This window comes from Crinia signifera, chromosome 6 (assembly GCF_055691185.1).
Source record: "Crinia signifera chromosome 6, ASM5569118v1, whole genome shotgun sequence".
NCBI classification, from domain to species: Eukaryota; Metazoa; Chordata; class Amphibia; order Anura; family Myobatrachidae; genus Crinia; species Crinia signifera.
Window position 1 is genome coordinate 248,912,460 of NC_139222.1, and position 14,372 is coordinate 248,926,831.

At 43.0% G+C, this 14,372-nt stretch overlaps 1 protein-coding gene across 1 annotated transcript in view; it reads left to right on the top strand.

The window, feature by feature from the left end:
* LOC146009177 (glutathione S-transferase omega-1-like) overlaps window positions 1–12,120 on the top strand; it is a 32,404-nt gene extending 20,284 nt beyond the window's left edge. The window contains exons 5-7 of the mRNA XM_083149288.1: window positions 209–310; window positions 11,234–11,340; window positions 11,810–12,120. Of these exons, the coding sequence (XP_083005414.1) occupies window positions 209–310; window positions 11,234–11,340; window positions 11,810–11,990 (390 nt within the window). The 3' untranslated portion in view covers window positions 11,991–12,120. The remainder of the gene's footprint in view (window positions 1–208; window positions 311–11,233; window positions 11,341–11,809) is intronic.
* The last annotated feature ends 2,252 nt before the right edge of the window (window positions 12,121–14,372 follow it).

The following is a 14,372-nucleotide window of genomic DNA, read 5'->3' on the forward strand; positions in this document are numbered from 1 at the left end:
CTCATCATGGAAATGTCAGGAAGATGTACAGTATGGTTGCTGTTAGGATTTAGGTTCGAAAATGCCAACCTACTGTACTTGTGAATGTCTTGTGTTTTTTTTTTTTTTACCCCACAGGTTTATATTGATTGCATTTATGACTTATTAATATTACCCAGAAAACATGTTTATGGACTGTCCTATTCTAACCTAATATATTTGTGTACAGATTCCACCTGTGCTGTACAAGCTTTTGTATGCAAGGAAGAATAATGAAGATTTAACTGAATTCAAGGCGCAGTTTCTGGAGGAATTTACAAAGCTTGAAGAGGTAAAAATATAGATTAAAAAAAAAAATAAAATAAAATTATTTATGAAATCCCAGCAGTCAGGATGCAGACAGTGGATCCCGACTAATCCCATTAAGTATCTTAATCCTACCCAGGGCTGGTGCTAGGGTGTTCAGCGGCCACCTGCAAACTATAAATTTGAGCCCTCCCATAATTTACAAAGGGACAGTGCACACCAGAGGCGCACGCTGAAAAAAGGGTGTGGCCTCACAAGAAATGGACGTGGGCACGCAATAATTACAAATTATGCCACACAGTAGCACGATCTTATTCATATTATACAACACGTAGGGAACCTGATTGTTATTACACCACAGTGCCCCTTATTCACATTACACTATGCATTAGTGCCCTTTACATGCCTACAGTAGTAGCATCCCTTATACACAAAATAAATCCCACAGTAGTAGTGTTGCTTATACACATAATGCCTCAATAGTAGCATCATTATACACCCAATAATGCCTGCAATAGCAGCGTCCCTTATGTAGGGCTCACTTGCAAAAGAAAATTCTCTCTCTAATGGACAAAAAAAACATGTGCATTGCAGGTGGGGCAGATGTAACATGTAGAGAGAGTTCCATTTGGGTGTTATTTAGTTTCTGTGCAGGGTAAATACTGGCTGCTTTATTTTACACTGCAATATAGATATCAGTTTAAAGTACAACCCCCACCCAATCTTATGCTGGGTACACTCCAGAATGATTAATGAAGATTTAACTGAATTCAAGGCGCAGTTTCTGGAGGAATTTACAAAACTTGAAGAGGTAAAAATATAGATAAAAAAAAATAAAAAATAAAATAAAATTATTTATGAAATCCCAGCAGTCAGGATGCAGACAGTGGATCCCGACTAATCCCATTAAGTATCTTAATCCTACCCAGGGCTGGTGCTAGGGTGTTCAGCGGCCACCTGCAAACTATAAATTTGAGCCCTCCCATAATTTACAAAGGGACAGTGCACACCAGAGGTGCACGCTGAAAAAATGGTGTGGCCTCACAAGAAATGGACGTGGGCACGCAATAATTACAAATTATGCCACACAGTAGCACAATCTTATTCATATTATACAACACGTAGGGAACCTGATTGTTATTACACCACGGTGCCCCTTATTCACATTACACTATGCATTAGTGCCCTTTACATGCCTACAGTAGTAGCATCCCTTATACACAAAATAATTCCCACAGTAGTAGTGTTGCTTATACACATAATGCCTCAATAGTAGCATCATTATACACCCAATAATGCCTGCAATAGCAGCGTCCCTTATGTAGGGCCTGATTATGGTTCACTTGCAATAGAAAATTCTCTCTCTAATGGACAAAAAAAACATGAGCACTGCAGGTGGGGCAGATGTAACATGTAGAGAGAGTTACATTTGGGTGTTATTTAGTTTCTGTGCAGGGTAAATACTGGCTGCTTTATTTTACACTGCAATATAGATATCAGTTTAAAGTACAACCCCCACCCAATCTTATGCCGGGTACACTCCAGAATGATTTGGGCTCAATTCCCCCAATTTTGATGCACTTTCAACCGATTGTATAGGCATGATTTCAATGCGATTCCGATGCGCGTCCCCGCTGGTGTTTTGGTTGCTTTGGAGATTTTACTGGCTGCACTAAAGATTTGTCATATACATTAGATTGGGTACAGATCGTGAGCAGATCGTGTGCTCCAACAGATCGACTATCGTATGATTTCAAGGAAATGGTCGCACGATATTGTATTCTGGTGTGTACCCTACATAACTCTCTGCACATGTTACATCTGCCCCACCTGCAGTGCAGCATGGTTTTGTCCATTAAAGACAGAACTTGCTTTTGCGAGCGAACCAGAATCGGGCCCATAATGGCCGCAGTAGTAGCGCCCCTTATAAACATATGTGGAATATGTGTGCGCTTTATTAGGAATGGAAATAAATACATAAAAATACTGTATGTTTGGCACGTTCTCTCTCTCCACTTTATCTCTCTCTAAGGCTTACTGCATTTGTCAAGTTTTATTTCATAGACGCCACTTTGTGGTACAGTGTAAAGGAGTGTTGAGTCTATGTGAAAGTTTGCTATTTATCCGTTTGTTAAAGCCACCGATCCAATAGTTTTAGGAAATCTTTTTTTTTTTTTACTTAAATTATAGGATTGGAACCTGATGAAGGGGTAAAAACCCAGAAGCTTGTATCCTAATACAATCATTTTTACCTGCTAAAAGGGCCTCTTGAGTGCTATTACTGCTAGATTGCTTGTGTATTTTTCTCTGGGCATCGGGGCCAGTTGTCTATTTTTATATTGGCCGGCTGAGTTGGTTATCTAAAATATTTATATATGTCCAGAAAGGAAAAAGAAGCCACTCCAACAAGTTAGATAAACATCAGTATATTCAATGGATCAAAAAGCCAAGTACTTTCGGAGCCTCAGCCCCATCGTCAGGGTAGAGACAAATGTAAGTCCACCTGAGTGCACCCACCCTGATTGATTGCTGTTTTAAGTGCTGGCATATGTACTGTGGAAATGCTTCCAAAGCTAGTAGTAATTTCATTTGCTGCCAACAGATGGCAGTGTAATCCAACTCAAAGCAAATTATTCCAAAGCTAGAAGAAGTATATTGTAGCAGATGCAGCATGTTTCCACATAGAGAATCCTGACCAGGTTTTAGAGCAGCAGCAGAGAAATTAGATCAAATCCAGGTTCCCCAACTGATGTGACCAGGGTTGAGCTGATTAAGCAGCACCTGTGCTCTCCTGGTATGTGTTTCCAGAGCAACAGGTCATTGGGCGTTTTACAAGAGTCTGTATTGCTGATTGCTGTACAGTAAGAATAATATCCAAGTGAGGATATAAAGAAGTCTCCCCTGGCGGTGAGTTGTTTAAAACTTAACTTTCAATATAGGTTGATATTGAAGAATCCCTTAAAGAAAGTTAGGGACTGTAATAATGACGAACAACCTAAAACATGCAGACAAACAAACAACATGGTATCAACCCCGAATTGACAATAGATTCAAGAGTAAAGGGGTAAACCATATAAGTAAATGAATGAGAAAGCAGTGAAATATTATGGCTTTCCAGATATACTGTACACGAGGATGAAGATATATAGAGCACCAGGGCTAATATACTACCAGTGGTAATTAATCAATTGCCTATAATCTCCTGGTCACTAGTACAGATAAACCACCAAAACAGGCTGCCACAGATAAACTTGTATCCGAATCAAATTGTAACGTAACATAACATGTAACTTGCATTGAGGCTAAAATAATTACCTTCAACAAACTTCTTAGAACTGATACAAATAAATCACCAAGACAGATTACCCTCAGTAAATTATGTCATCATTTTGTAATAAAACATACTGTAGTTATGTGTCAAGAGCGTTGCATTACATAACACACTTACATATAGCACATAACATTGTATGGAATGAATGATTCGTACAGTGTAACCATTTTATACTTTGAGGTGGTCACATATGCATATTGTGAGATGATGTAGGATCTCAATGGATATTGGTGTCAGTATAATTATAAAACAGACCTCAATGTAATTAGAAACACACTCTTGAACAAATAACATCAACCGCAACCATTGGGACCATATGTGCCGCGTATAAGGCTACTGTTTTTGAGTGATAGAATGCAGTTAAAATAAATAATAGAAAGAACAGATACTTGAGTTGGATATACACCAGGGGTGGCTGCTGCCCATGCATGTAACAAATGGCGAATGAATGGTTGAGCGGACTCTTGGTGCATCACAAGAATAGTAAAGTATAGAGAAAGCAGGTTTCTACTGGTGCCATGGGTAACCCACCTTGCTCTGGTGTTAAACAGTGCAGAACCAGTAGTGAGGGCCCACGTGAATGAGAGAACCTGTAAGTGAGAACAATGAGTTAAGAATTAACTAAATATGGCTCACCGTGATCCCATGCAGGTGCTGCTTTCCACTGTGTACAAGCAATGCTTTTAGTGAACAGTGGATGAGCGATTGTGCATGGGTAGTGAAGCACAGGGAGAAACAAAAGTTACTCTGCCAGTGGTCCCCAATTCATTATTATGTAACCCTGTTATCAAATGACATTGCAGGGAAAGGACATATGGAGCATATGGATATACCGCATGCAGTGCAGAGCAAGATATAAAGAACAGAGGTGTATGCAGAGTGCCTGTTTAAAGTAGTGTATAGAGGGGTGAGGTGGGTACTACCAAGTTACACTGGTTATGTGTAGTATGTGTCCCCACTGCAGAGAGAGTGTGAATGTGCAGCCTGGAAATTAGGTAATGCAGCATTAGCTGCTAAGTGTGTATGTGCACAGGTGCCGCCACTGATGGCATGGCGGACTGTGGGGTGAGGCACTGGTAACTTACATGGGACTGCAGCGTAACTGGGCCGACTCCAACAGCTTCAACGTTTGCTGCTGTGTATGGTAACTCCGGTGCCGCCGCCAGTGACCAGGCAGGCTGTGGGAAATGGAGCTGCAGGTTGACAAACTGGGACCTCAGGGGCAGATTTATTAAGCTTGGAGAAGAGATAAACTGGAGATAGATCGGAGAAAAGGTAAAAGGCGATAAAGCACCAGCCAATCATCTCCCAACTGTCTTTTTCAAACACAGCTGATTGGCTGGTGCTTTATCTCCTTTTACCTTTTCTCCGCTTTATCTCTTCTCCAAGCTTAATAAATCTGCCCCTCAGTGCGTCAGAACAGACTGACTTCAACAGTAACGGAAATGGGGTATTGGCTTGGATAAGGTGAATCGGGCTGCTGTGGTGAGAGGTGCTCATGCACAGCGGGAGCCTGTTTCTGAGACGTACGTTTCACAAAAGGCTTCTCAATCGGAACACTTTTTTTCTTCATGTACTTTCCCTACTCCCAGGGAGCATCTCCACAACTTCATTAGACTATTTGCCTTTATTTATTTGTTGATTGGAGATAGCCTTCTCACCATGTGTAAAATTGTCCAGTGCCCTAGAACCTATTCCCCATTCCCCTTTTTCCATATATTCAACAGTGCTTGCTGTACAGTACCTGCACTTGCCTGTGAACTGACCTAGTATACTGTGACCAGCTACCAAAAATAAAAACCAAAGACTTAATTTGAATCCAGAGTATGTGCTTCAGTATCACATTTGGCGCCCAAGGCAGAGAACCATGAGTAAGACAAATGCCTGTCTTTTTTTAAACTGGCAAGTTTTTTTCTCTGATTACACATTGTGCAGCTGGTTCAGAAGCCAGGACAATGTTTTCACTTGTGGTGTGCTCAATGAGTTGGTTAGCCTAATAAACCCAGCTGTGCTTCCAGTGATTGACAGGGCAACCCGTAGTGAAAGAGGAAGCCACCTTTAAAGGGCCACCACACTTAACAGGCTGATTGCAGTTTTGGGTTCAGTGGCCAGTAAAGCAGGCAAGTGTTGCTTGGTCTGTTTTGTGAGTCTGGCCCAGTACATTAAACCTCCTAGGTTTGCCCTTAAAGGGGAAGTGCAGGGCAATATAGAGGATTTACTAAAAAGTTAACTGAAATGGCTGCTGGTCATCAGACCCAGGTCCATATGATACATGCAGGGTACCAGGCCCAGATTCAGATGTTACAAGAAGGGCAGTAAACTCAGGCTAAAAGACAGCAAGCTCAGATGCAGCTGTTGCATGAAGAGCTAAAAGAGATGAGGACAGGTGCATGAAGGGCTACCAAAGCTCACTTCATCTGACAAAACCGAGGCATTCCTTTGCATGTTTCAGTGAACAGCCACGTGCTTGGGATGGCCAGCAGAGGAATGGTCTTACAGGCTTGCTCCCTGTTTAACAGGGGAAGCACAGAGAGCCTATGTGCATATGTTGGTCACTGGGACACGCTCCTACCCTTTCCTTAAAAAGGTGATACTTGACTGGACTGGATTGGATGGATAGGACCCAGTAAAGCCCAAGAAATTCCTTACTGGCGGGCTCTGAGCCTCCCAGGATTCAGCTGACCAAGCTAGCCCAGCTGGCCAAAGCTTGGTTGTAGCCAGATAAAACTCTGCAGGGAGAATTGTGGAGGTGGTTGCACTGGACCAGGCAGGCTGTGCCGGTGCTCAGTGCAGCAGTGGGTCCTTCAGGCTAACAAACAGAATTTTGAGGAACTGGCAGTGGTGATTGAGCGGCACCTGACCTGGAGAAAATGAATAAAGCCAGGTCGGGATTCGTGCCAGTGCCAAAGCCCAGTACTCGGTTTGCAGGGGTTAAGCTAAAGGCTCCGCCTCCTGCTGTATGTTTTGAGTGCTGTGAGCCTGTTCATGTACGGCGAAACTGCCTAAAACAGGGAGAGCCAATGGATTGCAGTGTGGTAAAAGCAGCTCGGATGTTCGTCAGCATGGCGGCTGCTGGGGTATCTCAAGCAGAGGCCTCTGTGTTCTGGGTGCTGATACAGGTGGAAGGCCGGGAGAGCTGGGCACTGGTGGATACTGGCAGTGAGCTCACCATTGTCGCTGACAAGGTCCTGCCTCCTGTCAGCGTTTTGTGTATCCATAGCGATGTTGAGGTGTGCCCACGTGTGTATTTACCCCTGACTGTTCAGGGCCGGCCATTAAAGGTGGTCACACCGGTGACCTCCAAACCACCTTATGCGTTGATCATGGCCCATGACTTTCCATTGTTGCAGGAACTAGTTACCTGGCATGACAAGTATCAACCAACAGTCGCTGAAGCAATTCAGGGACCAGAGACTACCAAATCTTGGCATCCGGGAGAGCTACTTCAGATCCCGAACTGCTTCAGGAGACCAAGGGGGTTATTCTAGTTCACTCGCAAAGGCACAATCACTCTCTAATGGACAAAACCATGTGCACTGCAGGTGGGGCTGATGTAATATGTGCAGAGAGAATTACATTTGGGTGGGGTTTGTACTTCAAACTGATATCTATGTTGCAGTGTAAAAAAAAAAGCAGCCAGTATTTACCCTGCACAGAAACAATAAAACACCCAAATCTAACTCTCTCTGCACATGTTACATCAGCCCCACTTGCTGTGCATATGGTTTTGTCCAATAGAGAGTGATTGTGCCTTTGAAAGTGAACTAGAATAACCCCCCCAAGTCTGATGTCCAATGGAACCCAGTGGGTGAGAATATATCCCTGCAGGAATTTGAGTGAGATCAACGTGATGACAGCAATCTGGTACACACCTTTCAGACTGTAAAAGTGGTCATTGGTAGGCTGATTGATGCTTTACCTTCAGAGGATGTTCATTTTAAAAAGCAAAGCCTATTGCCAGACATGGATTGCTAACTTCTAAGACATCCCCCTTTGTTCCTGGATTCTATATCCACTTTTTAGATCATCCGTCATACTCAGGTGTAAACATTGATTATGTGCACGCCGTTTAGCAATCCATGTCTGGCAATAGGCTTTGCTTTTTAATGTGAATCGTGGGTATAAAGACCCAGGCTTTGGGATAAGTCTCTATGCCTTGACAAAGGACATATAGTCTGAAACGCGTTGGCGAGGGGACTTGTGGACACTGGACTTGATACCAGGACTTGAACATCTGCAGGAAGCATCCAGGGACGCCTGTGGTTTACCATCTTATGCTCTGTATGTCTGCTTTTGCATAGTAGACCTATTGATCCGGTGAGAGTCCATTGTTTACACCCAATCTTTTTATTGGATTGTTTTTTATCTATTAAAACGTTATTTCACCATTGGGACATATATTTTCTGGTTCTTCTATGTGGAACAATTTGGAGAATATTGAAGTATCCGTTGGAGTCAAATCACTCCCTCAAATCAGAGCGTGATCTGTCCACCATTCATTTAGTGGTCCACCACACAGGGTACGGTTCTTAACACACAGAATCCATCAGTGTTTAAAATCACACTTGAGGGTATTACACTATATGTGTTTTTTCTCTCCCTTTATGTCACATGAGTCACCATCCGAGGCATCTGGGACGGAGTGACATTTGGCTGTATAAATAGAAAGATCAGCTATTGTTTCCTGGAAAAATTGAGCGGTTTGTATTAGAAGCTGCACATACGGATTTGTGGGGTGGCCATATGAGGTAGGACAAAACCATCCAATGCACACAGTTAAGGTTTTTTTTAGCCCGTCATCTATGCCTCAGTAAAGAGGAATTGTCAGGAATGCCCAGTGTGCCAGAAGACAGCCAGAGTTTAGGGCCCCCACTGGTACCCCTCCCTATCATTTCCATGCCTTTTGAGCAGATTGGTATGGATCTGATAGGGACAGTGAAAAAATCTGCTCAAGGGCACCAATACATATTAGTGGTAGTTGATTATGCCACCAGGTACCCAGATGCTATACCCGTGATATATGAAATTTGGCACCATTACCAGAGGTCTACTAACCTTGTATAACTGCTTAGGAATACAGAAAGAGGTCTTAGTGGATGAAGGTACCACTTTTATTTCTAAACTTATGAAGTATTTATGCCGGTTGTTAAAAGTAGACCGGATTACCACCTCAGTGTACCACCAGCAAACAGATGGCCTGGTAGAAAGGTTTTATCAAACCCTTAAGCAAATGATAAAGATGGCAGTGTCACAGTAAAAAAGATTGGGATTTGCTCTGACCTTATTTTATGTTTTCAGTTAGAGAGGTACAGCGTTTAGTCCCTTTGAGCTCCTCTATTGCATACAGCCCAGAGGAATTCTGGATCTCTTAAAATAAGGGTGGGAAGAACAACCATGCCAGGATCTTACAACATTTAGTTTGTGTCAACAAAGGTATGATGTTACCTAAGTCAACCTATCCTTTAACCCGGGAGACAAAGTGCTAGTACATGTACCCACCACAGAAAGTAAGATGTATGCACAATGGTGGGGCCCTTATGAGATCATAGAGGCGGTGGGACCGGCCAATTACAAGGTTCGATAGGAGAGTAGAAGGAGGAAATCTACCATGTAAACCTGTTAAAACCTTGGAAGGAAAGTGCCAGTCAGCTGGTTGCCAGATACCAATTGAAGTCACACTTAGTCCTGGACAGAAACCGGAAGTGGTGAACTTGGTAAAGCTGTACCAAGACGTGTTTTCTGTTAATCCAGGAAAGACACTGATCATCCAACATGATGTGACTCCACCTGGGGTGGTCATTAAACAAAGGCCATATCACTTAAGGCTTCAGGTGCTTTAATGTTCTGCAATGACCTCCATAAATTAAATCAAGTTTCCCAGGATTGATTCTTACTCTATGCCCCGGATTGATGAGTTAGTAGAACATTTTGCCGATAGTCAGTACTACTACACTTGATTTGACAAAGGGCATATTTCAGTACAAAGAGCTGCCACTTGGTTTACATGGTGCCCTAGCAACCTTCCAGAAGGCTATGAATAAGTTGCTGTGGCCCCACAGGGAGTGACGAAATTGTTATCTTCAGCTCTGCGGCCATCTTTGCAGGCACACGGGTTTACTGCCAACCCTTAGAAATGTGCCATTGGTATGGTGAAAGCCAAGTATTTTGGTTACATTGTGGGAATAGGGCAGGTTAAACCTCAGCCTGGTAAGCTAGAAGCAGACCTCATCTGGTCTAAACATAAATGTAAGTCACAACTTAGGCCATTTCTCGGTCTGGTGGGATAATATCGCAGGTTTATTCGAGATTTTGCCACTAGAGCGGCTTCACTAGCTAAATGTCTAAAAAAAACAGACAAGATAACGTGGTCTATCCAGTGGATATTGCTTGGCAGGATTTTAGAGCTTTTTGTACTGAGCCTGTCTTGCAAGCTCCTGACTTTAAAAAACAATTTGTGTTATGGACAGATGCCTCTGGGACAGAATTAGAAGTCCTTTCCAAAGAGGTAGCTGGAGAGGAGAAGCCTACCCTTTACCTTAGCCATAAATTATTGCCCAGAGAGTGCAAGTACTCAACTGTGAGAGCAGGAGTACTTAGAAATTAAGTGGGCAGTTGAATCCTTTAAGATATTTTTTTTACAACAGTATCAGCTCGATGCCCACAGCCCAGGGGCATCGGGGACAGCCCCGGGCTTCAGCATGGGCAAGTAAGTTCTGGAGGGGGGGGGGGGCTTCTTTGGGGGGGTCCCCACTTCCCCAGGACCCCTGCCCATGCTGACCGGTCAGGGGGTGAATGCTTTGGCCGGGGGGACTTGTATAAAAAGTCTCCCCCGGCTGTGGCATTACCCTGCTGGCTGGTTGGGCCCGGTGCTGGTTCTTGAAATACGGGGGACCCCTACTCATTTTGTCCCCCGGAATTTGGGAACCAGGACCGGCCCTTGAGCCTGGTGCTGGTTTTATAAAATACACAGAACCCGACTTGCTTGTTTCTGTGATTTTATGAAACCAGGACTCTTTCAGCCCGGGGCTGGTTATGCTCAGGAGGGGGGACCCCACGCCGTTTTTTTTTTAACACAAAATCACATGTTTGAAAATGCGCACATTTACATGACTAAAATTTGCCCGAAAACGCACCATTTCGCACTTTTTTACCGCAAATTCGCAACTCATTACATATGTGAATTCGCGGCAAAAAACTCGATTTTTAAAGGTGCGATTTGGTGCGATTTTTTTTTTTTTTCTGACGAAAAAAAACGCACCCTATTTAATTTCGCCCATGGTCTCTAACTTAAATATCCAAAAAGACTCCAGTTGCAATAATTTTTTTCCCCTGTAATAATTATTGATGGACATTAAGCTGCTATGAATAATTCCATTCCCCTCCACCACTTTAATCTGTCTGAACTATGCTTAGCAGAATCTCTATTGTATTATTTTGATTACAGTATTATAATCCAGTTGGCTTTTAGTCGTTTCAGAGATTGATAGATAATTAGAAGCGGTTGGCTTCTGACAGCTTTTCCACCATACTGTATCTTGTTCTCTATGCTTAATACCAAGTTTAAAAATCCCCAGTTCATTAACTTCTGTATTTGATTTCCTTCTTTTTTTTTCCCAGCTCGTGGCTAAAAGGAAGACTTCCTACTTCAGTGGAGAGTCTGTGTCCATGGTTGACTACATGATCTGGCCCTGGTTTGAGAGGCTGAACATGTCTGATGTTGATGGGTAAGAATACACACAACACACTCAAAGCTCCATTCTACCTGCTACCCATAACCTCAGAACACTTGGTCTTGCGTGCAAACACCCAGCTCCTCCCCTTTTGCACCCACACAAGCACTACAAACACTAGTGGAGCTGCGCCTGGATTGGGCCTTGTTCTGCATGACCTGCTTAGCCAGAGTCACGCGCAGTACGAAATAGCTCAGTATCCATACAAAAACTTACGTGGCACTCCATATAAAGCTCTGTACTGTAGAATTTAAAAACTTTCTCTTGTGCCTAAAGCATGGCAATTATATAAAGAGCCCAATCAAAGAGTATAAATACGCAAACACCAGTCGATCCTAAATAGATAGCAAAGCAAGAGAAATCAAGCACTTATTTGATTACCATTATTATTTGAAACAGGGGACGGAGGGTTGAGCTGTATGGACAAAGATACATTTACACTTTGTTTTTCCTCCTGGTGTAGATATTTGAAGAAGGCCCCTCACCTCAATGCCTGGCATAAGCTCATGATGCAGGACCCAGCAGTGAAGAAGTCCTATACTTCACCAGAAGATCTCTTAAACTTCTTCAAACTGTACTCTGAGAATAGCATGGAAGCTGTTGATTATGGCCTTGATTCAAAATCGCCAGTGCCTAAAATGTGATTGGCGTACTTTGTACCTGTTTTTGTATTAGAAGACTTTGGATCGGTAATGTTTTCTATTTGTGATTTCACCTAAAGCACTTAATTCCTGAAGATTGTGATGTAATAAATATTTTTAAGTATTGATCAAATTCTGGTGAAATCCTGTACTAGGAGCCAATAAGTGCACTTCTATATTAACAAATAGGAAAGTTAATCTGATAATAGTTAGCATGGCTGCCTCGCGGCACTGAGGTCTTAGGTCTGATTTAGAGATAACAGTGTAGAGTTTGTATGTTCTCTATGTATTTGTGTGGGATTCCTCTAGTTAAAAACATGGTATCGCTAAAATGGTAATGTGCATAAATGTCTCTGATTTCTGTGTAATGTAGAAATGTGATCTCTCCCATATTACAGGGAATACAAGCACATATAGCCCTGACAAGTTTCACATCTTTTCTTCTACGATCCCCATGGCAGCCATAACCTTGGGATATCCTCCCTCTCCTCTAGGCAGGATGTTTTTCTAGGGACCGCCCACCTGGTGGTATATAACCTCACTCCTCCCCTTCCTCCTTGTCTTTTTCTCCTTTCTCCTAACTAGTTTGGCTAGGTAGGGAGTGTTATTTCTTCCTCGCTCTACATGGCAGCCATTACTCTGGGTATTCCCTCTCTCTCCAGGTTTAGACAGGTAGATTTGAAACTCCTCCCACCTTGGGTATATTTCTGCCTCCTCCCCTTCCTCTCCAGTCTTTTTTCCTGTCTCTAAGGGCCTTATTCTGGTTCGCTCTTAGAAGCAAATTCCTTCTCAAATGGACAAAACCATGTGCACTGCAGGTGGGGCAGATGTTACTTGTGCAGATATAATTAGATTTGGGTGGGGTTTTACTTAAAAGTGAGATCTATATTGCAGTGTAAAAATAAAGCAGCCAGTATTTACCCTGCACAGAAACAAAATAACTCACCCAAATCTAATTATCTCTGCACAAGTTACATCTGCCCCCCTGCATTGCACATGGTTTTGTCCATCTAAGAAGGATTTTGTCAGAAAGAGTGAACTACAATAAGGCCCTAAGTTAGACTAGGTAGGATAGGTTTGTTGTTTTTCTTTGTCCGGGCTTACCTCAGTATTTTGCAGCCATTCATCCCTGCGTGGCCGGGCTGTTATGGGTGGCTCCCAGGGGAGAAGAAGGTGCTCATCAGGCAGCGTCCTGCTCTGAGTTTTCCTTTGGGATTTTGGCGGCACATAGAGACAATATGTGTTCTCCGCTTTCCCTTAATACTTATGCTGTCCACGCGGTGATCATAGAGGAAACCGGCTACTGAAGCCGGGGCTGGAAGACGCGAGTGCCGGGACGCGGCGGAAGTGACGCGGAGGTCCCTATACTGAAGTGAGGAGTAGCCGTCAACCGGAAGTTAGGTTATTCTCACTTCTGCTAGCAGACGGAAGTGAACGCACGGCGTCCGGAAGGGCGCTTTGCGCAGCTGCAGACAGCAGGCACTTGGTTTAAAAGGAGCCTGGTACCATGGCTTGGTACTCATCAGAGCAGCGCTACTGTAGACATGGATCCAGAAGCTAATCCTTCTCCCCCCATGCCTGAAACTGCCGTGGAGAGGTAAGCCCTCATAGAGGTGCTTCTTACTAACATATATGAGAATAGTTAGTTATAGGTCTTTCTGTTTAACTTCTTAGGGTGTCTAAGGCTCCTACAAAGAAGAAGGCAAAGACTAATGCCGGCCACACATCAGACCAACTTTCCTCCAACTAACCAACTAGTTGGTTGGTTGGACTGAAAATCTGGTACTGTATGGGGGAAAATGCCATTAAGCAATTTGCTCACAAACTCAGGAGAATGGACAAAAACATTCAGCGAAATTGTTTAAATAAAATAGGTCCAACTATAGTACATTTGTCTGAGTGACAGTTGTTGTCCATTTTCCGATTTGGGAAACAAATGACTTAATTACAAATTACATTTGCTCCAATCCATTACCAGGTTTTTATTCCATCCAACCAACTAGTTGGATGGTTGGAGAAAAGTTGGTCTGATGTGTGGCCAGCATAAGAATGTGATGAATAATTGCATGTCATGTGATAAGGAGTTTCCTGAAGAAAAAGGAATTAATTTATGCAAGGATTGCAGACAAGCTACAGTGTCACAGTCTGTGAACTTAACTCAGTTAATGCAATGGATGAAGGATTCCTTGGTCACTAAGGATGATCTTAAAGACATCCAGGGAACTAAAAGAACCAGATCCCAAACTAGTCTGGAGGGTGATGTGGATTCAGATCAACCCATACTTAATGTGGATGACACAGACACATCAGAACCAGAGTCAGGTGAAATACCTGAGAAAGAGAGGTCATTTAACCTAGATTTGGTGGAAAGCCTATTAAAGTACA